Source organism: Eumetopias jubatus, unplaced genomic scaffold (genome assembly GCF_037043125.1).
Source record: "Eumetopias jubatus isolate StellerSeaLion01/CBP00866 unplaced genomic scaffold, mEumJub1_p1.0 scaffold_6, whole genome shotgun sequence".
NCBI classification, from domain to species: Eukaryota; Metazoa; Chordata; class Mammalia; order Carnivora; family Otariidae; genus Eumetopias; species Eumetopias jubatus.
In genome coordinates, this window is record NW_028274812.1 from 116,851,267 (window position 1) to 116,875,927 (window position 24,661).

Genomic DNA, 24,661 nt, shown 5'->3' on the forward strand with positions numbered 1-24,661 from the left:
CCCCACTGAAGACTCCTCTCTTGTCCGGGGCTGACCCCTCACTGTCTCCGAGTGACCTCCATCCACTCCCCAGCCCCGCACAGGCCGAGGCAGGGGAGGAGCTCAGACTGCGGTCCCACAGAGATGAAGAACATCTGGAGTCGGCAGCCGCACATCTGGTCGCGGAGCTAGCCTGAGCCGCTTCACCAACCGCCCCCCTTCCCCGCCCCGCGCCCCAGTCACTTCCTGTCCAGGAGCAGTAGTCAGTGTTGTTTTAACCCCCTCCGGGATCGAGGAGTGGGGCGGGCTCGGAAGAGGGGGTAGGTGATGCGGGATGAAGACCCCAATAAAGCCGCGTCCCAGACCCGGCAAGCAGTGGTTCTTCAGCGCGTGCCGAGAACGAGGCGGCGGGAGGGGTCCGGAGCGCGGGAGAGGTCCGGAGGGCGGGCTGGAGGCCTGCCTCCCCAACCCCCAACCCCGCTCCCGCCCAGGCCCGGGGCGCTCCCGCCGTCCCCTCCCCCGCGCCCAGCGCGGGTCCTACCGAAACTCGGCGGGCTTGTGGTGTCGAGACGCCCCCCGCGGGGGCCCCGGGCCGAGAGGGAGGGCCCCGGAGGTCCGGGAAGAGGGGAAAGGGAGAAATTCGAGAAACAAGCCTCTCGGGGAGAACCAGACAAACCGGGTCCGGGCAGGGCGGGCGCAGTCGCCAGGGCGGGGCGGGGTCTGGGGCCTCGGGAGTTGGGGGCGGGCTCTCGGGCGCGAAAGGGCGCTCCGCCTCGGCGGCTCGGGACTGGGGTGGGGGGGGTGTGTGGGTAGGGAGCCCCAAGGCCCGTGCGCTCCGGCTCCGCGGGGCTCCTCGTGACGCGGCACCCCGACGGGAGTCCAGCCGGCTAGGCGGGAGCTCCGCCCTCGAGCCCGCCCAGGCCTGAGCCCCAAATTGCGGTGGGGTCCTGGAGAGGTGGAGAAAGGCCCGGCGTGCAGGGAGCGGTTGGGAGCGTGGCACAGGCAGGCGAGGAGGGGAGCGCCTAGGCGCGGGAAGGCCGGGAGCAGCCGCGGTTCGCGAAGCCGCGGGGTGGGCAGCCCGAGAGCCGACGGGGGGCGGCCCCGCGCGGCCCCTCCCCTCCCGGCCGGTGCCCGCCCCCCTGCGCGCCCCGCCCCCTCCTTCCCCTCAGCCCCCACCCCCCGCCCCGGCTCCTCAACACAAACTTTCCGTCCCGCTCGCTCCCTCCTCCGCGCCCGGCGCCTCCCGCTCCAGCCCGGCTCATTCCGCACATTCCGGCCAGCCCCCTCCCCAAGACCCCCCTTCCCCGGCCCCCCTCTCAGCTCCTTCGGGCCCGGCGGAGCGGCCCGGCCGGAGCGCCCCCCCGAGCTCGGACCAGGTAAGCCGGGCGGACGCCGGGAGGAGGCCCTGCTGGGAGAGGTGGTTTGGTTGGCTGGTTCTGGATTTGGGGGGGGGTCCTCGAGGGGGGCTGGGTCCCCGAGCTATTGTCCAGCTTGAGCCTGAGCCCCAGATCTGGGTGCCGGGAAGTTTAGAGGGAAGGGGGGGGAAAAGCTCTCCGGGAAGCCCCGCCCACCCCTCCCACCCCCACCCACCCACCCCCCCCCCCGCGACCCGGACGAGTTGGTCGGGGGAGGTCGGGGAGCCGGGAGATTGTCCCCGGTGCCATCGCCTGTCCCAACTTACGCTTTTGGGGTGTCGAGGCAGGGGTCTGGGAGCCGCATGGTTTCGGGGCCCTGCCACCGGGAAGATCCTCCCCGGGACTCCCAGTCGCGGGCCCCGCCGCCCTTTGGACTCCCGGCTCGCTCTCTTCTCGAAGCCGGCCCGGCCGCCGCTCCACGCAGGCCTCGGGCCGGGCCTCCCGGCGCCCAGGCCGGCTCCAGCGCGCGGTGCCTGTGGCTGCGCTGGATTGTGGAGTGTGTCTGGGAGCAGAGCTGCGCGCCCTGGGCGTGTGCCCCCTGAGAGGCAGGGGCTTAAGCTCCTTCCAGTTATGCCGCCTCTGTTGGGGTGGAGGTTCGGAGTTCCAGACCAGGGCTCTAGGAGCCTGGCTCCAAAGAGGGCTGGCTTTGGGGCCTTATTTTCGCTACACTTCCTTAGAGCCCTTGTTTAGACTTTAGAGGGTTTGAAGGAGGCTTGTCCCCACCACTACCACCACCACTATTGTCTGTCATGCCCTTTACTCCTGCCTGGGGAGGGAGGGCCAGGAGTGCCTGTCTGCATCTGGTTTTCAGCTAGCCAGGCCCCAGGGCAGTGTCATTGAGACCCCACTCTCACCTTTTTGGGAGAGTTGCCCTGTTCCAGGGCTCAGAGATTCTTTCTGGACAAGAGGGAATGAGGCCTTGGGGGAGGGCTTCTCAGGGGGCACCACCCTCTGTGCTTTCTCTCTCTCCAGGTAGAGGCAGAACCAGGTCAGGCCTGGGCTTGTAGTCCAGGAAAGCAGGGGATGAGGGTAGGAACTGGACACAGCTTTAGGGGCTGGAACCCATGGCGGCTCTGTGTATCTTGTCTCCTGTGGCCTGGTTCTGTGCATACATGTTTCACCCCAGTGCAGGGGGCCGGGACACCTCCTTGGCTAGAATGTCAGGGGCAGCCTGGAGCAAAGAGGAAATCCAAAGTCCCCTCAAAGTTGGACATTTAGGGGGATTATGTGCTCCTCCCTTCCAGATTCTTGTAGCTCCTTTTCCAAGACCCTCGCCCAGGAGGGTGTCATTCCAGGACATGGTTCTGCAGTCTTCTGGATCCCTGCTCACCCTGTGGGCAGGGAATGGACAGATGTATCTTCCAGGAACAGGCTGGCTGGTGAGGGTGACTTCAGGGGCCCTGGATGCCCCCTCCTCAGGGAGAGGCTAAGAGCCAATGGGATTCTCAACTTCATGAGCCTTCCCCCACCTCCCTAGGGAGGGAACAATAATTAATGCTAATTAGTGCACTGGGGCTGGGGACTGGCTCAGTAGGATGGTCAGTGATTGGCAGGACAGAGCTGTGTGTGTGTGTGTGTGTGTGTGTGTGTGTGTGTGTGTGTGTCCCCATATCTCTGTCTCTGTGCTCCCACCCTCACACTCAGGATTGTGGACCCTTTGTATTCTGCCAGTTGAGGAAATATTAGAACCAGAAGGGGACATCTCAAAGAGGAGGTCAAGAAATAAGAGATCTGGTCCCAGCTGGGCCTTTAACCACCTGTGTCATCTTGGGCCTCAGTTTCCCTGCTCAGAATAAATGACTTCTCGGGTCCCTTGTCTCTGAGCTCCTTCCAGAGTCTCAGTCTTCTAGTCAGTGGGCCTTCCTCCTTCCATTATGGACTGTGAACCTGGTGAGGTCTGGAGAGGTGAGTGGGTGATCAGTGATCTAAGGAAGAACGTGAGGACGAACCAGGAGGCGACTGAGGAGTATGTTAGCCAGGAGAGTGTGGCTGAAAAGGTTGCAGGCAGCAGGCGTCAAGGGACAGGGAAGCCAGGTGGAGCTCGGGGAACTTGCCCTCTGAAGTGGCCCGGGGGTCTGGCAAGGCTGGCCGGGGTGAATTGTGTTGAGAGCCCACGTGGATGGCCTGCCCCTCTGCCTGACTCCCAGACCCCCCAAAGGGCTCAGTGTGGAAGCTGGAAGGGAACCGAAGCTATCAGTCCTGTCCACCTCCTCACTTAGGAAGGGATGAGGAGCGGAGGGGTCCACCCACGGTGAGGAGAGTGGGGAAGGGATCTGGGGTGCCAGACCCCAGGTTGCTGGGGAGCCGTGAGGACTCTAAATGTTGCAACTTTTTGTGGTGGTAGCTAGGAGGCCACGGTCTCTTCCCACGTGGGGGCTGCAGAAGCTGTGGGGTCCAGGTCTCCATGGGCGTCTGGGGCAGCCCTGGGGCCATGGCAGGAGCCTCTGTGGTCAGAGGTCAGCAGATCACACTCAGCCCCATCCTCAAGGCCTTGCCCTGCCCTCACCTCTGTCCTGGTGTTGTGCCAGCCTGGGCTTGTCTGCAGGAGAGGTGCTGCCCCTCAGGGGAGAACCCGAGAGGGGAACGGACTTCACCTGTCCTCGCAGGGTCCCACAGGAGGCTGGAGGCCAGAGAATCCCTGTCCCTGCACAGGTCCCCACAGTCAGCCCTTGAGGTTTCCTAGAGTGCTGATTGTTTCCTGTGCTCCCTGCCAGGCCCGAAAGGACAGGAAGTGATAGAGGGAAATGAGAGTGCAACCGTGTGTGACGCTGGACGTGTGTGAGACAGAAACTGAGTGGGACATTCTGCGTGGGTGACACTGCATGTGGGGGGGGGTGCGTGTGTGACAGAACCAGCTAAAACCAGTTTGTGTAACTGCATGTGAGGCTGGACTTGCACAGGAGAGAAACTGTGACACTGCCCGTGACTTTATAACACCGATGTGTGTGACCGACACTGTATGTACGTGGGAGCCACCATGAGTGACGTCCTCTGTGTGTGTGTGTGTGTGTGTGTGTGTGTGTGTGTGAGTGTGTGAGTGAGCGAGTGAAAGAAGCTGTACACATGGTCTGTGTGTGAGTGGCCATCGCAGGGGACATGATTTCTGAAAGACCAGGAGCTTGAGCCTGGGTCTGACTCTGAGGGGATCCACATGCTCTGCGTGTGTGAGAGACACTGCGATTGTTGGATGCTGTGTGTGTCAGAAGCAGAACGGGTGCCATTCTGCGTGACGTACGGTACTGTGGTGTGACCGTGTGTGTGTGTGTGTGTGTGTGAACAGCACATGAGGTGGCCTCGGGTTTGTAGGAACTCTGATGGGCTGCATGTGCAACTGTACATGACACTGTAAAACTAGGACAGTATGTGGCGCGTGTGAGGAGAAAGCATGGTGACACGCTGCTGAGCAGCTGTGTGAGAAGCCGAGTGGGGGAGCCTGAGCTCCAGGCCCTGCCTGTGCAGCCCCTCACGTCGGGGGACCTGTGGGGTGTGACCCAGATGCCTCTGTGGGTGGGCACTCTCTACGGTTGCTGAGACCAGAGGACAGTGTGGGTGGCCGCCATCAGGGCTGGGCCAGGCATGCTCGGGAGACACTGTGTGTCAAATTTGGGGGCCCATGACCCTGATGCCTGGCGTGTCCATGCGGAGGATGGTGTAAAAGATAACCGTTAAAAACAAAGGAGGAAAATACTTAACGGCACTGAATGATGCGCTTAAAAATGGTTAAAATGATAAGTTGGATGTAATGTGTGTGTTACCACAATAGAAAGTTTAAGAAGGAACAGGATAGGGGTGCAGGTCACCATGAATGTGTGCGGGACGCTGGCTGGGCAAGGGCGTGTGTGTGTGAGCAGGGAGGGCCACGAGGAAGCCTGGGTGTTTGTAGAGGACACTGTGACTCTTGTAGTCGTTGGGGGCGGGGGTCGGCTGAATGACTGGTGGCAGCTCAGCGGGTGACGCAGCGTACCAGGGGCCAGGGCACAGGCCGCTGAGGCAAGACCCTCGGGCGCGTCCGCGGACAACTGTGAAACCCACCTAACCAAGTTACCCATTGGCTGCCGCCCCCCACCCCCAAGCTGGATACCAGGCCTTCGCTGGAGTGAGACAAAAGGAGACGGGACGCCTGGCTGGCTCAGTCGGTGGAGTGTGCCACTCTTGATTGCGGGGTCATGGGTTCGAGTCCCACATTGGGCACAGAGATTACCGAGTTTAAAAAAAAAAAAAGATGAGACAGGACAGGGTCCTAGAGTAGGGGCGAAGGGAAGTCTCTCTGCTTCTGCGGAGGTTTGAGGGCTCCGAGACTCTACCTCCCTCTGTCCTTACCCTGGTTGCGGTGGAGGGGGGGGTGACAGTGCGGATGAGCTATGGACGGCCTGCCCCCTCTGGTCCCCAGGAAGCCTGTGCCCTGAGTAGTGGGGGTGGGTGGGTGCAGAGAGTCCTGATTCCCAAATTGGAAGCACATTAATAAGCGGGAGAGAGGGGAGGAGGCCTCCCCACCTCCCTCCTAGTGGGCTCTGCAAATTGCTTCCTCCTGTAACAAATCTCTACCCTGCTCCAGGGAGGAGGGTACTCCCTCCCCAGCCTGGCAGGGTGTGGCCACTTGGCAGGGTCCCTCGGGGGTCCTTATGCTGGAGGCAGACACCATCCCCCTCCTGCCCCCTCTCCAGTCCCAACCGGAGCAGGGCTACTTCTAGGGTGGGAGCCTCTGGCAGCTGGAGAACAGCTGGCCCCGCTGTGGGGGCGGGTGAGAAGGAAGAAGGGAAAGGCAGAGGGGGTGGGGAGGTTCCCTTAGCCCTCATCAGCTGCCCTCCCCATCCTCGGGCCCCCCCCTGCCCACCCCCCGAAGGTCAGCCCAGCCCAGGTTTGGGGGCGGGAGATTTGGGATGCAACTGCTGACTTCACTAATCTTCCTGCCTTTTGAGTGGTGTTCTGGCTCCACGTGACAGCACTTGGGGGGCTGTGGTCCTGCAGGGGTGGACAGCTGCTGGCCACTAGCCCCACGAGGGTCCCTGGGCTCAGTTTGTCCTCCCAGTGGGGCTGGTTCGGAAGGAAGGGTAGCAGGGGGACTTGGGGACGACACCCACCTACCTTGACTGGCCTTGTGTGCATCCCCATCCAGGGCAGAGGGCTGGGGGAGCCCAAGTGTCAGGCCAGTCTCCTCCTATCCCTTGGAAGGGAGGAGTAGGGCCGGGTGGTCTGGAGGCTGCAGGGCCTGAGGGTGGGGGGCGGGGGCCTAGGGCCTCTGCAGCTGCCCAGCCCTGGCCTCCCATCACCGGAGCTGTCCAGCCAGTTATTCCAGCAGTCTGACCCCAGGGTGGGGAGTGGGCAGCGAGAGGCCCCTTATCTCCCCCACCCCGGGCCCCAAAGCCTGCTCACCCAGCCTCCTAGCTCCCATCCCTGCCACCACCCAGAGGACCCTTCTGACCTCAGAAGGCTGAGGGCCCTCAAAGAGGGGAAGCAGGAATAGCTGGTCGGACGGAGGGTGGAGGCAGAGTGGGCCGCAGGGGTTGGGCAGCCTGTGGTAATAACGGGCCACTGTGGAGGGAGATAGGAGGTGGTCTTGAAGAGTCAGAACAGATGGGACAGGAGTGGGGTGTCCTGGACATGGCCCTGTTGTGGCTGACCCTGGCCCCCAGCAATGGCTTCCCTGACACCGCTGCCTTCTAGGTCTGTCCTGAACTCTGGGCTCTGTTGTCGGCTCATATGCACATACATTCTCTCTCTCTCTCTGTCCCTCTCTCTCTATCTCTTGCTCTCTCGCTCCCCCCCCACCACTGCCTGACTCTGAGTTTATTGATCTTCCCCCTTCCTGCCCCTTTTACCCCCTCCCTCAGCTGTGTGCCTCCGTCTCTCCGGATCTTGGTCTCTGTCTGTCTGGGTCTGTCAGTCATGATTCCTGCCCCAACCGTCTCTGGATCCAACTCTCTCTCTCTCTCTCTCTCTCTCTCTCTCTCTCTCTCTCTCTCTCTCCCCCCCCCTCCCTCTCCCTCCCCCCCTCCCCGTTCTGCCGGCCTGCCTCCTCTCTGGATCTCTCCTTCTCTGGGTCTCACTCCAAGGTTCTGTGGGGGCTTTGTCTCTTCTTCTCTGGGACTCTCCTGTCTCCCTTGTCTGTTTACTTACCTGCCTGTCAGGGTCCGTCCCCCTCTCCTCACCCCACCCCAGGCTCCAGCCCCGCGCCCCTCACTTGGCTCCCCCTCCCCGGCACCCCTCTCAGCGGCAGAGCCCAGCACACAGAGGTTCTGGACAGCGGGGATGATGCCCTGCCCCGGGCACGGCGCCCGACCCCCGCATTCGCCCAGGCCAGCCGGCAGCTGCCTGAAGAGCCCGCGGCCCCCACGCTGGGTCCCCCGTGGTGTGAGGGTCTAAGGAGAAGAGGGTGGGCGCGCACCAGTCTCGGTCGTCCCACAGCAGTAACTGGGAAGACCAGGGCAGCCAGCGCCGACTCCTGAGCGCCACAGTGGGATAGGGACCCCCGCTCAGCCCCCTGCCTGGTGCCGCTGCCCACGGGGGCGCCTGGGCCCCGGGGCACGGAAGTCCTCATCCGGGCACCCACACAGCATACCTGCACACGTGGGCTCCTGTGCATGGCTGTGTGGGGTGGCGGGGTCACCTGTGGGCCCCTGTGTTGGTGCCTCTGCCCGCAGGAGTGTTCCTAGAAAGTGAGTCTTGCATGTGCCTGCAGGCCAGGGGGAGGGACGGTGGTCCCACTAGTCTCCTTGACTCGTCCTTGCAGCCGCCCCCTGGGCTCCCCTCCCCCTCCCCAGCTGCCAGCGGTCCCAGCCTGGGGCCGCCGCCCCGCCCCCCCAGTCTGTCCCAGCTCCCAAGCACTGCTGCGTTCGCCATATTTGGCCACAGTGCTCCTGCGGGGGGCGGGGCGGGGCTGACATCACCCCGAGAAGGGGGGGGCCACCGCCTGGAAGAGGGGAGGCGGGCAGGGACTTGGGGGAGGCCGGGAAGTTGCTTTGAAAAGTCTGGGGCTGCCAGGGCCCCCCAGGCGTAGGGCCCCTGCTGCTCTGAGGGAGACCTCAGGAAAGGACTGGGTGGGGGGGACATGGGTTGAGGACTCTGTTGGGAGGGGTCTTAGAGCACCGTAGCCCCTCTTCTGCCTCCGCTCTGACAGCCTGGGGCAGTGTCGGATCTCGGGGGAGGCCCTGCATCTCAACTACCTCAATATGGGAGCCACTGGGCCCCCAGAGTCTCTGCCCCCTCACATCTGTATTCCAAGAACTTGGCCTCAGGAGTTAAGGAGGGGATGGGGCTACAGCTTCCTGGGCGGGGGGAGAGTGGGCTGGGAGTAGAGGAGTGTGGCCCCTTTTCCCTGGTCAGGAGCACGGCTTCTCCTCGCCTGGGCTGCCCTCTGGTGCGGGAGAGCTATTCCTCGTGGTTTGGGAGGCCTCACAGCGAGGGCGACAGCCCTGGGGGTGTCCTTGAAGCTGCTCCAGCCACTTGGGCTTGAGGGGAGGCCCCTGGGCTGGACCCCCACTAGGCGGGCTCAGGGTAGTTGCCATGACAGCTGGGCCTCCTTTCTCACTCCAGGTGGTGAGGCTTCTCAGCTTCATCCCCTGGGTTAGGAGACTGAAGCCAGATTGCCCAGGCTCTGAACCCGGCTCTAGCCCTTCCGAGCTGTGTGTCTGACAAGTTGCTTAACCTCTCTGTTCTCTGGTTTCCTCATCTATAAGGTGAGACTAATAATAGTCTCTGCGGCATAGGTTATTGTGAGGATTAAATGAGTCAACGTGTACAGAATCCCAGAACAGGGCCTGCCATATGGCAGGTGCTCTCATTACAGTAATAGCCTTGACTCTGTTTCCATCTGACGTTTGGGCCCCCACGGCCCTCCCCATCCCATGACACTAGCGACCCTCTTCGAGCCTCCCCAGACAAACAGGTGGCCCCACACAGAGGGCCCCGACCCGTTTGGCAGGGCCCGGAATTCTTTTTTTTTTTTTTTTAAAGATTTTTTTTATTTATTTATTGAGAGAGAGAGAGAATGGTAGAGAGAGAGCATGAGAGAGAAGAAGGTCAGAGGGAGAGACAGACTCCCTGCTGAGCAGGGAGCCCGATGCGGGACTCGATCCTGGGACTCCAGGATCATGACCTGAGCCGAAGGCAGTTGCTTAACCAACTGAGCCACCCAGGCACCCTAGGGCCCGGAATTCTTGTCTGAGGGGAAAGAATTCCCTTCCCCAGCTTCAGAGGGGTCTCCCACCCCCTCCACCCTACCTACCCCCTACCCCACCCCAGCTTTCCCTGCAGACCAGAGCAAAGTCTCTGGATCTAGCCATCTTGGGCTCCAAGGCTCCCTCGACATTGAGCATGCAGAGTCTGAGGCTGAAGGGGGTTAGGGATGAGCCTCGGAGCTGTGTGTGTTGGGGGGACTGCCGGGTGTGGTCTCAGTTAATAACCCAGCCTGGCGTGTGCAGGGAACTCAGAGTTTACAGAGTCCTGGCCCATCTGCGATGTAGGCCAGGGCAGGGGCAGGCATGTGGGTGGTTTACGGGCCGCTGTGGGGCCGGGAGGTGCAGGAACAGGAAGTGGGATGGAGGAGCCGGTGGGGTTGAGCAAGGCTGTGGGCCAGGCACCTTCTCAGCTGCTCCCTTGCCAACCAGCATCGCTCCCTCCTTGCGATTCCTGGGGCGGTCCCTGCCCCATGTTTAGGTTCCTTGGCCGTGCTCCTGGGAGTTATCTTTTAGGGAAGTCAAAACCACACCCTTCCTAGGTCCAGGGCCCTTCCCCTCCCACAGCGGGTCTTCAGCAGGGTTGCGCTGAGGCTGGGGGGAGAACGAGGAGGGTGAAGGTCCCCAGTTGGGGGCTGCCGATGGCAGGAGGAGGAGCTGCAGAAACTGCAGAAACACCCAGCAGGCCCCCTGCCCCTCTCATCGCGGCATGACTGTGAACCTCAGTGTCCCATCTGAATAATGGGTATCACTCCTCGCCCTCCCTGCCTTAGTTTTGAGGATTGAGTGAGTATGAACGTGCTTTTTGCCCACAAAAGTGCCTTGTAGATATGAGGTGTTATTGTTGTTACTGATCACCACCGGTCCTATGTCTTGAGTGTTATGAGCCAGGCATTGTGGTTGGTCCTTTGTCGTGATCTCATTTAATTTTAACCCTCAAGACCTCAAGGAGACCTTTTCCCTCATCTTATGGGACCGAAGCTCAGAGAGGTGAGGTAGCTCATTTAAGGCTGCACAGCACTGAGTAAGCATACCCCACCTCCCCCCAGGCCCTGCCCCTGGGTGGGAGATGGCTCCGATCTCCTAACCCGTCTGTGCCTGCCCCGCAGGCTCCGGCTGCCCAGTGGGCTCAGGCCCAGAGCCCAGAGCAACCAGCACGATAGCGTCCAGCAGCTGGAATGCCAGCAGCAGCCCCGGGGAGGCCCGGGAGGACGGGCCCGAGGGCCTGGACAAGGGGCTGGACAACGACGCGGAGGGCGTGTGGAGCCCCGACATCGAGCAGAGCTTCCAGGAGGCCCTGGCCATCTACCCGCCCTGCGGCCGCCGCAAAATCATCCTGTCAGACGAGGGCAAGATGTACGGTGCGTGTGGGGAGACACGGGGACACTGGACGGGACTAGGGGAGGCGGCCTGGCCCTCCCAGGCCCCGCCCCCCGCTCTCTGCCCCCTCACCCAACCGGTTTGGCGAAGTCCTGCGAGCCCGCCAGCCCGCCACGGGCGAGTCTGGGCGTGTGAGCCTGTGTGTCTCAGGATCCTCCTCATAAACAAGCCAGGCTTGCCCCCTCCACCAGATTGGGGCCCACACCTCGACACCCCCGTCTGCTCCTCCTCTCCTCCCCCTGCTGGCCTGCGGGTTTCAGGGTGACTCAGTGGACACAGGAAACTGGGTCAGTGCTGGGTGCTCCAGGCCAGTCCTGGGAGAGGGTCCCCCCCCCTCCCCGACGTGTGGGGAAGCCCAAGGGGTGAGACCCGGGGTGTCCTACTGGCGAGTTCCGTCCAGTGCATGGGTATGGGGGGGGTGGGGAAGGCCCAGCTGTGACAAGGGCCTGTGTTAGGAAGAGGGCTGGAGAGACAAGGGGACTCCTTCGTTCCTCAGACCCTTCAACCATTCCCCCCCGCCCCCCGCCACGCCGCCAAGTCTCTCCTGCTCTCCTGGCCCGCTCTCTGCTACCTTGCCCATCTCCTGCCTCCAGAAGGGAGTGTCCCCCTCTTGTCCAGCCCTGAGAGGGCTCTCCCAGAGCTGCATTTTTGGGATAACTCAACCCTTCTGGGCCTGGCTCCTTTCCAGCTCCCTCCAACCCTCCCTGACAGCCTATGGCTGAGTGAGGCAGGCCCTCGGCCCATCCCATCCCAGCGGCCAGTACCATGGCAGGGTGCGGGAAGGAGACAGCTGGGCCAAGTGGTAAGGGCTGCCGTGTCCCCTGTCCCCAGCCACTGTGCCACGCCCGCCCCTTGCCCCGGAGCCCCCTCGCGCACCGGGCAGGCAGATGTCCCAGGGTGCTTCCCCCACGGCTACCTCCCAGATGGCTGGGGCAGCCCCACAGGGTATGTTTAGACAGGGCGGAGGGAGTGGGGTGGAGGGGGGCAGGCAGGAAGGGAGGAGCAGTGGGGCCGGTTCTGTCATGGAAGAGGAATCTGGAGAATGTGGCCCTTCTGGGGAGGTTGTGGGGTTGTGGGGCTGGGGGCCTGGCCTGGGGGGGATGGAAGGTATTGGCTCAGCATCTGTCAGCATCTCACAGGGCAGGAGAGACACTGGTAACCTGGGACATGAGGGTGACAGGCTCAGGGACACAGTGTTGGGCTTGGGGACATCCCAACACGGGCCATCCGTGGGGGGGGTGTGCTGGAGACCCCTGGGTCCTTCCTGCCCATTTCGCCAGGGAGGGGAGGGGACTTGTCCAGGGTCTCCCCTTATGGCAAGGATAGCTGGGTTGGGAAACCACCTTCCAGACTCGCATGAGGACGTGTGCGGGGCCGGGTGCCGCCCGCGGCGGGCCTCGCTGACACGTGAACACTTACACTTAAAGATTTGGAACTGGCGTCACGCACGGGGAGGAAGGAGGTGCTGCCGGGGCTAGGGGTAGGGCTAGGAGTGGGGTAGGGGTGAGCGGTCCAGCTGCCCTGCTGCCCCGTGGCCACACCTGCCCCGTCTGTGTGCAGGGAAACCTGTTGGGCCCCCTGACCTCGTCCCCTCCCACCCTGCTGCCCCCTACTCACACCTCCCCCAACCAGCAGCCCCCCAGGCCCTGGGGCTCCCCGCCACCCCTTGCCTGCCTGCGTGTGCCCCTTAGGGTGAAGAGGGGGCAGAAGAGCAGGGTTGGGGGAGAGGCCTGTGTGTTTCGCAGCGGGGTGCGGGGGGGCCTGCAGCCACCGGGTGCCCCCCTTGGCCAACTCTTCACCCTTCTCTCACCCCACTCCAGGTCGAAATGAGTTGATTGCACGCTACATTAAATTGAGGACCGGGAAGACTCGGACGAGAAAACAGGTGGGGAGAGGATGCGTGCTCCATGCCGTCTGCCCACGGCGCGTTCTCCCTCAGCGGCCCCCTTCAGCCCCTCCCTGTGCCCCTTCCTCTCCCGAGGGACCTCACGCTCCCCGGGCTGCTCTTCCCGCGGTCGTAGAGAAAGGGGCACTGCCCTCTGCGACCAGCCACCACCCCACCCGGGGCCTTGGGTTCAGTGACCAGAGGTGAGCCCCGTGGGGCACCTGCAGCCTGGCGTGGTCACGGCCCGGAGTGGTGCCCCGACCGACCGGTGGCAATGACCCACGAGGGCAGAGCAGGGCGGCGTGGCCCAGCCAAGGGTGAGTGTGTGCTGTCGGCCAGGGGTCGAAGCTGGACCCGGCAGGGCAAGGCGGGAAGGGGCTGCCAAGGCTTTCTGGAGGAGGTTAACACCCAAGATGCGTTTTTAAGGAGGAATTCGGGGTTTAGCCCGGCAGAGAAAAGGGGAGAGGTTCTTGCAGGCCGAGGAAGTCGGACGTACATAGAATCCCTGGGAACCCACACGGGGCTTACGTTCTATGAATCTGTGTATCCCTCACAGCAACCTCAGGAGGTAGGTCTAATAATTATCTCCGTCTTCCAGATGAAAACACGGAGGCAGGGGGAAGTTAAGTAACTTCCTCAAGGTCACTCAGCTGGTAGGTGGTGGATCCAGGATTGAACCCACTGGGCAGGAAAGAGCCATCCGTCAGCAGTGTGGTGGGTGGAGAGAGGGGTGGGGAGAGCTGAGGACAGGGAGGGAGGTTGGCCCGAGGCCTGAGGGACAGGTTTCCCCTCGGGGCAGCTGGGTGCCATGGAAGGAACTAGAACAGGGAGTGGCGGGTGGCATCTGTCAAGGAATGTTGGCCCTGGAGCAGCTGGGCCATGGATGAGGGAGGGCCGGGCAGAGGCAGGAACGGAGGTCCCCAGCGGCGGTGGGAGCATGGAGAGATGACTGGGCGGCTTCCGGTCCCGGGAGGGAACCCAGAAAGGGCGCTGGTTGGGGTGGCTGACGTGCAGGGTGCCCGGGAGAGAGGCAGGCTGGGTGCAGAGATGGGAGGACCGGAAGCTGCTTCTGATCCTCGGCTCTCCCAGCCTCCCTGTCTGCTGGGGTTTGGACCTTGCACCCACCTCCCCAGATCCCCATTTGTGCAGATGACAGAGGCGCCGTGTCCCATCCCGCCGTCTCAAAGGCAGGTTCTGAGTCCACCCCCTCAGTGTGGGAGCAGGAGCCTCCCCCATTTGCTCAGGCATTTATGAACCTCTCTTCCGGGGCCAGTTCATGTGGGACAGGTTTATTCAGTGAGCGAATTCTGTTTATTTGTTTGTTTGTTTGTTTGACAGAGAGAGAGACAGCGAGAGAGGGAACACAAGTAGGGGGAGCGGGAGAGGGAGAAGCAGGCTTCCCACCGAGCAGGGAGCCCGATGCGGGGCTCGATCCCAGGACCCTGGGATCATGACCTGAGCCGAAGGCCGTCACTTAACGACTGAGCCGCCCAGGCGCCCCGCAGTGAGCGAATCCTTGAGCTACGACCGTGTGCTAGGCACTGGGGCTACCCAGGGGAACCCCACAGACAGGGGCCCTGTTCCCTGGTGCTTGGGACTGTAGGAGGAGGGCTGACGAGTCAAACCTCCAGGTACAAATACCCTCACCCCTCCCTGCGGGCAAGGGGTGCTTTGCCCCTCAGCTTCTGGTCCTCGGCCATTAAATTAGCTAATACGTGAAGACGCTTTCGAACAGAGTAAGCGCTTATAGAAGAACATGCCGCTGCCCTTGTGATTATTGTTACGTCTTAATAAACAGAAAGCCAGGGTGCCGGCCGGCTCAGTTGGTAAAGTGGACGACTCTTGATCTAAGGGTCATGAGTTTGAGCCCCACACTGGGTGTAGAAATTACTTAAAAAAATAAAGCCTTAAGAAAAATTGGGTAGGTAGGTAGGTAGGTAAGACAGACAGACCCATCCTATGTTTGTGAGGGCAAAGCATGTCTTTATGTGGTACAAAGAGCAACCAGGTGATAGGGAAGGGTTTCTGTTTTACTTTTGGTTAAAAAAAAAATGCAGTGTTAGGGATTTTACAGATACATACAGCAATAATAGCAAGTGCGATGCTTCCATACTGGAAAAACAGCTAAATATTACATTAGGATTAAGTCCCATGTGACTTTCAGCTGTCACAGACTTGGCCATTTGGCAGTGGTCCTCTGTGCTAAGGGTCAGAAGAATCCTGGGAGCGTAGCTTGGTGGTGGAGCAAGTAGGCTCGGGAGTCAGGCCACCTAGGTTCAAATCCCAGCTCCATCCCCCAGCTGTGTGACCTTGGATAAACTGCTTAACTTCTCTGTGTGCTGGTTTCATCTGTAACTTGAGGGATAATGTTAGTACTGACTTCTTAGTAAGGGTCAGAGGAGGTACATGTAAAATGCTGAGAACGGTCATAGCAACTCAATAAATGTCATGATCTGAAGTGATGGGTGATCTTGCTGGACAGACATCTGATTCCGGTGCCCGATGAGGCGGTATGGGGCACATCCTCCTGGGTCCTAACCAACTAGCAGGGGGCTCCGGGGCATCACATACACAGTAACTTTCGGTCTATGATTAAAAAGAAAAAGAAACTGCGTCTTTGTGGGGGGAAAACAACTTGCAAAGAAAGCCCACAGCCACTGTGGATCATGAGTGTGCAGCAGCCTCGGGGATCCATGTGTCCCCTTCTGTTTTGTGGGGAAAATAGGGACAGTTAGGTTCTCTGAGGCTTAAGGGTCAGACCTTTGACAGTGTGCTAGAGAAGAACTGCAATTAACAGCATCTACCTTGTGTGTGTGTGTGTGTGTGTGTGTGTGTGTGTGCGTGCGTGTGTGTGTGTGTGTCCTGCTGTATATTAGTCCAGGGGGAAGGAAGGCATGTTGGGGGAAGAAGCTGAATGAGCAGAACAGGAACAGGGCCAGGCCTGGTCTGATAGGCTGGCAAGCTGTTGGGGTGACACGAGGACTTAGGCAGTGGTGTGGGGAGCGCTTTTGTAGAGGACCTGGCCCTGATGTATGCTCTGATGGCCAGCACGGGCATTATGGCCATTGGTGATGCCAATCAGAGAAAAGTGTCTCTGGCGCCTGGCTGGCTCAGTCGCTAGAGCATGCGACTTTTTTTTTTTTTAAGATTTTATTTAGTTATTTATTTGACACAGAGAGAGGGAGGTAGTGAGAGAGAGAGAGCACAAGCAAGGGGAGCGGCAGGCAGAGGGAGAGGGAGAAGCAGGCTCTCTGCTGAGCAAGGAGCCCGATGCAGGACTCGATCCCAGGAGCCTGGGATCATGACCTGGGCCGAAGGCAGACACTTAAGCCACCCAGGCGCCCCGAGCATGCTACTTTTAATCTCGGGGTTGTGAGTTCGAGCCCCACATTGGGTGTTGGGATTACTTGAATAAATAAAGAAATCTTAAAAAAAAAAAAAAAAGAAACGGTGTCTCTTCTGAGGATATCAGTCAGGAAAAAGTCACCCGTTTTGGAAAAATAAAAAGATACCCTTCCTCTGGGTTAGAAGCAGCTCAGCACCAGGGCACATAACTTGAGCAGCACAGCTTGGGCTGGAGTTTAGCCCTTACTGGGTTAGATCCTCTTATGCAGTGAACAACCTATACAACTGTACATGGTGGTCCTGAAGGCTACTTAGTAGGCTCTTGATCAAAATAGGGCCAAGAAGAGAGCAGAGAATTGGCAGGGCTCAGGGATGTCTGTTCACAAGGGCCCCATAGCTCCCCCTTGCTTCCATTTGTTCCCAGAGACGAGGGCTGGGATGCTCCTTGCCCCCGGCCACCCCATGCCGTGCCTCCTCACTGTCTGTGTTTTCCTCTCTGGCGGGGCGCGGGGCGGCCCCTAGGTGTCCAGCCACATACAGGTTCTAGCTCGGAAGAAGGTGCGGGAGTACCAGGTTGGCATCAAGGTACGTTGGGCGCCTGACCAGGGCCTCCAGTCCCTCCTCGGCGCCTCTACCTCTCTCTCTGCACGGCTTAGGCCTCTGCCGCGGCCGCCTCTCTGGCCCCACTGTGCCTCTCTTCTGGCTAAAGCTCTGTTCTTGCCTCTTCTGCCCTTTCTGCTCTTTTTCTCCCTTTCTCTCTCTTTCTACAGGTCTCTAGCCACTTGCAGGTTCTAGCCAGGCGGAAATCTCGAGAGATTCAGTCCAAGCTGAAGGTAGGGGGTCCCCTGCCACTTGGCCTGGCCCTACTGTGTTCTGAGCGCAGGGCAGAGAGGCGGCTGAAGGGCTCTGGTGGGGCGGAGGGTGTCTCAAACACAAAGAGCAGCATGAAGCCCAAAGGCCGCTTCGGGCTACAGAGGGCCACAGCCCCTGGAGACTAAGCAGAAGCCCAGGGGGACAGCCAGCCCTACAGTGAGGGAGAGGAAGACCATCTGGGGGCCACTAGGGCCCACCTCTCTTCTTCTTCCTTTTCCTTTTTCTCCTTCCTCCTGATTGCTGCTTGTTAATTGCACGGGGCCTTCAGGTGGGCAGGGAGGAGACACGGGCGCATCGGCTGGCAGAGCTGTGGTGGTGGGCCTGGCTGCCCCTTGCACTGGATGCCCAATCTTGGCTGCTCCACGGCTGAGGGTCTCAGAGCATGGGGCTCAGGGCCCCTGTAGGCTGTGTCTTCTACCTGCTTCCCGGCTGCGCAGCAGACTAGGCCTCCCGCTCCAGGCCCCCGTGCCTCTATCACAGCTCCAGAGGACGCGGACAGACCCCAGGGGCGACAGCGTGGTCCACCCTCTAGGTCTCCAGCCTGCCCTCCCTCATCCTGCCCTTTGCAGGGCACCCCCAGCTAAGAAGCCCTCCCCCTGGGTAGCAGTGGGATTGTGGGAGGGTCCACAGCTGCCTCTGAGCTCCCCTGGATTCCTCAGACCCGAGAGCCAGGTGGCCGTTGAGTGGAGAGGGGTGAAAGGGCGCGTCCCCCCCCTGCATCACCCTCACGTGTGCCTCTTCTAATCTACCTTCCCTCTCCTTCACAGGCCATGAACCTGGTAAGTAGCCTGCCCCTCCCTCCCCTGGGGGACGATGTGGGAGGGGGGAGAACATCTAACACAGGATTTCCAAATTATGAATTGTGAAATTAATTTAATAGGTTGGCAGCTGACATTGTTTAAAAATGAGATGTAGTGGTTCTCAAACTTTAGCGTGCATCAGAATCGCCGGGAGGGCTGGTGAAGACAGATTTCTGGGCTTCACCCCCCGAGTTTCTGAATCAGTGGGTCTGGGTTGGGGCCCGAGACTTTGCATTTCTAACAAGCTTCCAGTGATGCTGGTGCCGTTGGTCCACGGACCATACTTTGAGAACCACTGATGAAACAGACTAGGAAATAGGAGAGCGCGTGCCACACAACATAAGGGGAAGTGCTCAGGTATATATTGGGTTATGGAATAAAATAATTTCTTACCGTGGACCGGACTCAGAGAAGTGAGGTCCTCTTAGGAGGACAGGCCCAGGCAGGGGCTGAGACTCTCCCGAGCCCACACAACAGACCCCTGAGGGCCTGGGAGGGGCGGCAAGCCCCAGCCCCGTCTCTGACCTGGCCCGTCCCCATGCGGCCTCTCCCCTCCCCAGGACCAGGTCTCCAAGGACAAGGCCCTCCAGAGCATGGCATCCATGTCATCCGCCCAGATCGTCTCCGCCAGCGTCCTACAGAACAAGTTCAGCCCGCCCTCCCCTCTGCCCCAAGGCGTTTTCTCCACTTCCTCACGGGTACTGGGGTCCTGGGTTGGAGGAGCTGAGGTGAGGGAGTGCCTTCGGGGCTGGGCGGTGGCGGCGGTGGTGGGTGCTGAGGGGCCGCTGGGCTTTGTCCCCTCCCTGCAGTTCTGGAGCAGCCCCCCTCTCCTGGGACAGCAGCCTGGACCCTCTCAGGAGTGAGTATCGAGGTGCAGCCCTCTCCCACCCTGGGCCCTGGCGGCCGCTGGGACTTCCCCTATGAGCCAGGCGCCAGCAACAGCTGAGGCATGTTTTAATTCAGAAATAGAGGATGGAGAGCGCCAGTAAGAGCTGTGCGTCTGTCCATTCATCAGCCTCCTCATCCACTTGTCTGTCTGCCCGCCCTTCAGTTACTTCTCCCTCCGTTGCTGTCGGTCAGTCTCTGGGTCGGCACATGGGGAAGTCGAGGCTGCTGGGTTCCCTGGGCTCTGAGAGGACTTTCATCCACAGACACACCCTCAGTTTAATGAGCAGCTCTCAGGGTGGGGTTGAAAGGCCACATGAAGCGTGCACCTCAGTTGTGAGATGCAGCAGGGTTTCATAAAAGCTCAAATGTGGAGAAAACCCAAAGTGGGTGAGTTTGCTTGCCGGCGTGCATTTCTGGGCCTTTGGCAGAAAGGCGGGGTGGCTCCCTGTTGAGACCAGATGACACTCCCAAGTGACGGGACCAGGTGGAAGGTGGGGCTGGGGGGGTGACCCTCTAACCAGGCTGTGCTCCCGTCCGCAGCATCAAGCCCTTTGCACAGCCAGCCTACCCCATCCAGCCGCCCCTGCCGCCCACGCTCAGCAGTAAGTTCCCCACACGAGACCGCCGCCGCCGCCCCTCTGCCCCTCCACACCCGCACCACTGCTCAGAAGAGCAGGCGCCCAAGGCTGTGCCTGTCTTTGGGAGGGAGAAGCGGGTGGCGTCTATAGGGGATTGGGAAGGCCGCGAACAGGCCCCTTACCTTTCACAGTGTTGTACACACCAATGAAGATACTACATTGATATATATTTATAAAATTCGTCTACGGAAATATACCAAAATCTTAACGGAGTATCACTCTGTCTAGGTATTGGGATTCGGGATAATTATTATTTTTCCCTTTTTACTCATCTGTATTTTGTTTGGACACACATTAATAGTGACATAAACCACCACCCCCCATGTATGCTCCTGCGGCCACCCTGCACAGTCGTGCAGGTGGTACACTGTACAAGGGGATGTGGCAGAGGGCTCAAAATCCAGCCTGTGTTCCTCCCCGAAAGGGGCGCCATTTTCCAGTTCACCCAGTGGCGCCGTGCAGCTGGGGGGCAGCTCCGTACGTAAGCATGCGCACACGCCCATGCAGATGAGGGTCCATCTCGCCCTCCCAGGTTACGAGCCCCTGACCCCGCTCCCCCCAGCTGCTGCCTCTGTGCCCGTGTGGCAGGACCGCACCATCGCCTCCTCCCGGCTGCGGCTCCTCGAGTATTCGGCCTTCATGGAGGTGCAGCGAGACCCTGACACGGTAACGTGCCTGGCGGTGGGGGTGGGGGTTTGCGCAAGCCTGGGGTTCAGGGCCGCGGCTCAGGGGCCTGGGCTTGGGAAGCCCCAGGGCAGTCGTGTCCTGAGTGCTCCCCTGACCCCGTACCGGGCCCTCCCCACAGTACAGCAAACACCTATTTGTGCACATCGGCCAGACGAACCCTGCCTTCTCAGACCCGCCGCTGGAGGCCGTCGACGTGCGTCAGATCTATGACAAGTTCCCTGAGAAGAAGGGTGGACTGAAGGAACTCTATGAGAAGGGACCCCCTAACGCCTTCTTCCTTGTCAAGTTCTGGGTGAGCTGCCCTCTCTGCTCCCGACCACCCCCTCCCCAGCATGTGCAGCGCACCTGGGCCCACCCCGCCCACCGGGGACCCTGTGGCCCGTGGGCAGGATGCTGGGGATGGGTCCTGCGGCGAAACACTGATTTGGCGTGGCGGGAAGGCTCCCCCTGGCCTCTGCCCACACCTGACGCCACCCTGGCTCCCCCTCCACCCCCCCTGCAGGCCGACCTCAACAGCACCATCCAGGAGGGCCCCGGAGCCTTCTATGGGGTCAGCTCTCAGTATAGCTCGGCCGATAGCATGACCATCAGCGTCTCCACCAAGGTGTGCTCCTTTGGCAAGCAGGTGGTGGAGAAGGTAGAGGTGAGTGGGGGCCCAGGGTGGCACAGAGGGGCCGGGAGCAGGCACGTGGGGTGACACCTTCCCCGCGGCTGTGTGCAGACGGAGTACGCCAGGCTGGAGAATGGGCGCTTCGTGTACCGCATCCACCGCTCCCCCATGTGCGAGTACATGATCAACTTCATCCACAAGCTGAAGCACCTGCCAGAGAAGTACATGATGAACAGCGTCCTGGAGAACTTCACCATCCTGCAGGTGGGGGGGAAGGGGCAGCAGGGCGCGTGGGGGGCACGGGGCCTCAAAGTGGGGGTGGCCAGCCCCATGGCTCAGGTGAGGAGACTGCTGTCCAGAAAGGAAAAGGGTCTTCTCAGCCCCTGTCCCCCTGTGGCCCTGTGCCGCCTGACCCCTTGCATCCTCCTGCCTGGCCCCCAGGTGGTCACGAGCCGGGACTCCCAGGAGACCCTGCTTGTCATTGCTTTCGTCTTTGAAGTCTCCACCAGCGAGCACGGGGCCCAGCACCATGTCTACAAGCTCGTCAAAGACTAGGCCACCGTCGGCCCCCAGCACCAGGATCCAGGACAAGCATCTTTTCCACACACCTGCCTGGCCCCCCCCCCGCTCTGGAGGTCTGGATTGAGGACTCATCTGCCTACCAGGCCTCAGGCCCTGGACCCAGGAGGCCTCCCCACCTACCCCCAGCACACACACTCCCTGCCACTGTTCTGCGCTTTAACTGTGGGAGAAGAGAGGAGGGCTCTGTGGTGGGGCAGCCTGCCCCGGACGCTGAACCATCACCCAGCTCTGCCCAGCCTCCAGTGAGCGGATCTGACCCCTTCGGGCTCAGGCATGTGTGGCCGGCAGGGGAGGGTAGAATGGAGATCGAAGGGGTGAGAGTGCAGAGGCCCCAGGAAGGAGAGTGTCAAGTTGGGGGTTAGGGTGAGAAGGAGAGACGGGGCCCACGCTTTTTCTTGCACCTGCAGTGTGCCAGGCCTGGTGCCAGGCCCTCTGTGTGCCTGTCGCCTCTCTCAGACCGTGCAAGGCAAGCGTGGGTCTTGGTGTCTCATGATGGGCTGAAACTCTGAGAAGTTGAGGGACCCATGCAAGGGGGGCAGAGTTGGAATTCTCATCCGGGGCTGCCTGCCCCAGAGCCCAGGTATACACTGCCTCCCTGGAGTGGGGGGCCAGCCGCAGGGGGTTGGAAGAGATTGTCTGTACTGGGGGCTGGGGCCAGCCAGGTTGGGGGCCTCCTCCCAGGGGAGCAGCTGCTTCTGACCAGGCAAGAAAAGAGGAGCAGCAGGTGCTTGGCACCTGTTAGGTGCCCTCTGTCAGCCCACAGTGCAGCCAGGGCCTCGGGAGCCCCTGTGCTGGCCTCCTCCAAGCTGCTCCGGCCCACATCCGGGGCCTGAGCCCCTCAGCACCTTCCTGATGGGAGAAGGCCCCCAGGGGCAGGCTCCAAAATAGCTTGGAGGGTCAAGTAGGAAGATGGGAGTCCCAGCCTCTGGGCAGACCAGTGTCCCAGGGACAAGGGGTAGCAGAAGGATTTGATGTTTTCAAATGCCCAAGATTTGGGTTTGGTGAGCCCTCGGTGGGCACCACTCCCTTATGTTTCTGTCCACCTCCAGTCTCTCAGGCCTGGAGTAGCAGCTCCCCAGAGCCAGTTCTGGGACTGAAGGTTCACCTTTCCCCTGCTGCTCCTCCCCAACACCCAGAGTCCTCAGCCAGCTTGGCCTGTCTACCAGCCGCCTCTGGGCATTGACAAGTTTCATATGAAGTACTGTGCCCCTTCCCTTCCTTACACCGCCCGCCCCTGAGCTTCCTGAAGGTCTTCACAGTTTGCATATTGCTCAGGCCACTTCCAAACCCAACCTAGGTTTTATAATGTATATTATATTTTTTTGTGTATTTTTTAAATCCAGCTGTGATGGGTTATATTGTAAACGTGGCGCGGGGCTGGGGCAGGGGTCCTCAAGGCCCGGCTCCTGCTCCAAAAAAAAAAAAAAAAAAAAAAGAAAAAAATTAAAGTTATTTGTTTGTGGGTTAGTTGTGTAACTAGTGTGTGGCAGACCTCCCCGGGTTGGATTAGCTTCGTGTGGGTGCTCCCGCTAGGTTAGGTCCTGATGTGTCACCCCACCCTCCCCCATCTCTGCTGGGGGGGGGGGCCCACACCATACCCACACTCAAAATAGGTCTGATTCAAAGATCCCATAACAGCTTTGCAGACTCCCTTTTTCTGACCCCTTCCTGCCGTGAGTTGAGTGCTGAAATGTGCCCAGTGCTGGCCTAGGTTCAGTTGTCTCTTTGAAGTGACGTGCCCAAGGTCACACAACTGCTGACATGGAGCCCCTGCTAACTCCCCAGTCTTCATGATGGCTGCTACTGGTTCTCACTGTCCTATCCTCGAGAGCAGAGAAGAGAGCCTCAAGGAGGATGAGTGTTCTCCTAAGGGGATGGCTGCTAGCAGGGGAAGCCAGATTCCAACCTGCTCTTGTCTGCCTGGGAGAGCCCTGCTCTCCTCTCTGAGCCGGCTTGTGCTCATACTGCAGGGGCCACGGGAGGGGTAGGGGGAGGTGACATGCGTTGTTTGTCTGAAGTTCAGATTTAAATGAGCGTCCTGTATTTTCATTTGCTACATCTGGCAACCCTACTCTAGAATCTCTTGTTTTCTAGATCATTCTGATCCAGGTTTGCAGATGGGGAAACAGACTGAAGTTAAATGTTCTCTTCACCGAGCTGGTCACTGGCTACACCATGATTTGAATCTGGTCAGCCTGACCCCCCAAGCCCATGCACGTGGTAGACTATTTAAATCATCAGGTAGCCTTTTGTCTTAGTCCACAACATTGGATGGACCCCAGGCTGTCACTTGCGGGATGGGGACGGTGCCTGGAGCCCTCACGCAGGTAGGTGGGGGTCCTGGAGTCAGAAAGTGGTTTATGAAGGACCCACCATGTGCCAGGCCTAAGACTGGATGCAAAATCCAATCTCTGGGCTAACAGGTAATTCAGTCTATTTGGGTGCTTGAGGCATCATCACGTGCATTGTTGCCTTCACTCTCCCAGAGTAAACAGCCTTCGGGTAATTTCTTTTAGAATCTTGTAGGTCTCATGCAGAAAGCTCAAGTGGAATATGGCTGGCCTCCTTGCTTGTCTCCCCCGACCCCACTCCACCCTGCCCCACCACTGCGCTCCCCTCCCCAATGTAACAGAGCCAGAGGTCGGTGATGACTAGTTTCAAGGTTCCAAAGTAAGGAAAGAACCAGAATAAGAAGGTAAATCTTGTTGAGCCCAAAGCCTAGGGCCCTCTCCTAGAAGTGGCTCTCCCCTGCTCCGGGTTCTGTGGGAAGCTCTACGGAAGGACCAAGATGGCTGGACCTCAAAGACCGGGACTGTAGTTCTGTCTTTCCTGCCCTGTTCCTGTTCTGAGGTTCCCAAGGAAGAGGGAGGAATGCCATTTTTGTGGTCAACGCCACACTCAAGGCCTAGGCACCATTCTGATGTTTCACAGGGGCTCTTTATTTCCCTGTAGCACAAATACCTGAGAACTGGGGCTCTCCAGATAGCTGAACCCTGAATTCTAACTCAGGTGCACACTAAGCCTTAAGACTAATCATCCCAGAGGCTGGGACTTCGTTAGACAGCCAACTTCATTCGCAGTGGAATCAGCCGGCCTCCACACGTTTTCCCTTTGCTTTCCCTTCTGCTGCCCGCTCCTCTTTCTTGTGGTGCTGTGGGCCTCTGGAGAGCAGGGAACCTACAGATTCCCCACAGCCCAGCAGAAAGCAGTGAGTCAGCATTTGCTTAATATAGTGGATTTTTAAGGATTCCCACCCCGGTGCGTAAGGCTTGATAGAATGGGTCTGATTTAAATCCACGTGACTCAAATCAATAGTCCAGGAACTCAAGTTCCCAAGTATTTGTAAAACGCCCACTTGCCCTCCCCTCGAGTTTCCAAAACTATTAAAAAATGTTTAATCCTTGG

General features: G+C 59.9%; 1 protein-coding gene and 1 pseudogene across 1 annotated transcript; both read left to right on the forward strand.

Moving 5' to 3' along the window:
• Positions 1-123: 123 nt before the first annotated feature.
• Positions 124-21,229, forward strand: TEAD3 (TEA domain transcription factor 3). The gene is given in 15 exon segments (XM_088024371.1): positions 124-276; positions 4,026-4,034; positions 6,516-6,540; positions 10,678-10,929; positions 12,769-12,833; positions 16,701-16,763; positions 17,819-17,830; positions 18,412-18,549; positions 18,661-18,710; positions 19,280-19,341; positions 19,910-20,043; positions 20,183-20,356; positions 20,567-20,707; positions 20,786-20,938; positions 21,116-21,229. Coding segments are annotated over 15 exon segments (1,545 nt in total).
• LOC148164133 (uncharacterized) lies at positions 314-1,936 on the forward strand (annotated as a pseudogene).
• Positions 21,230-24,661: the final 3,432 nt, after the last annotated feature.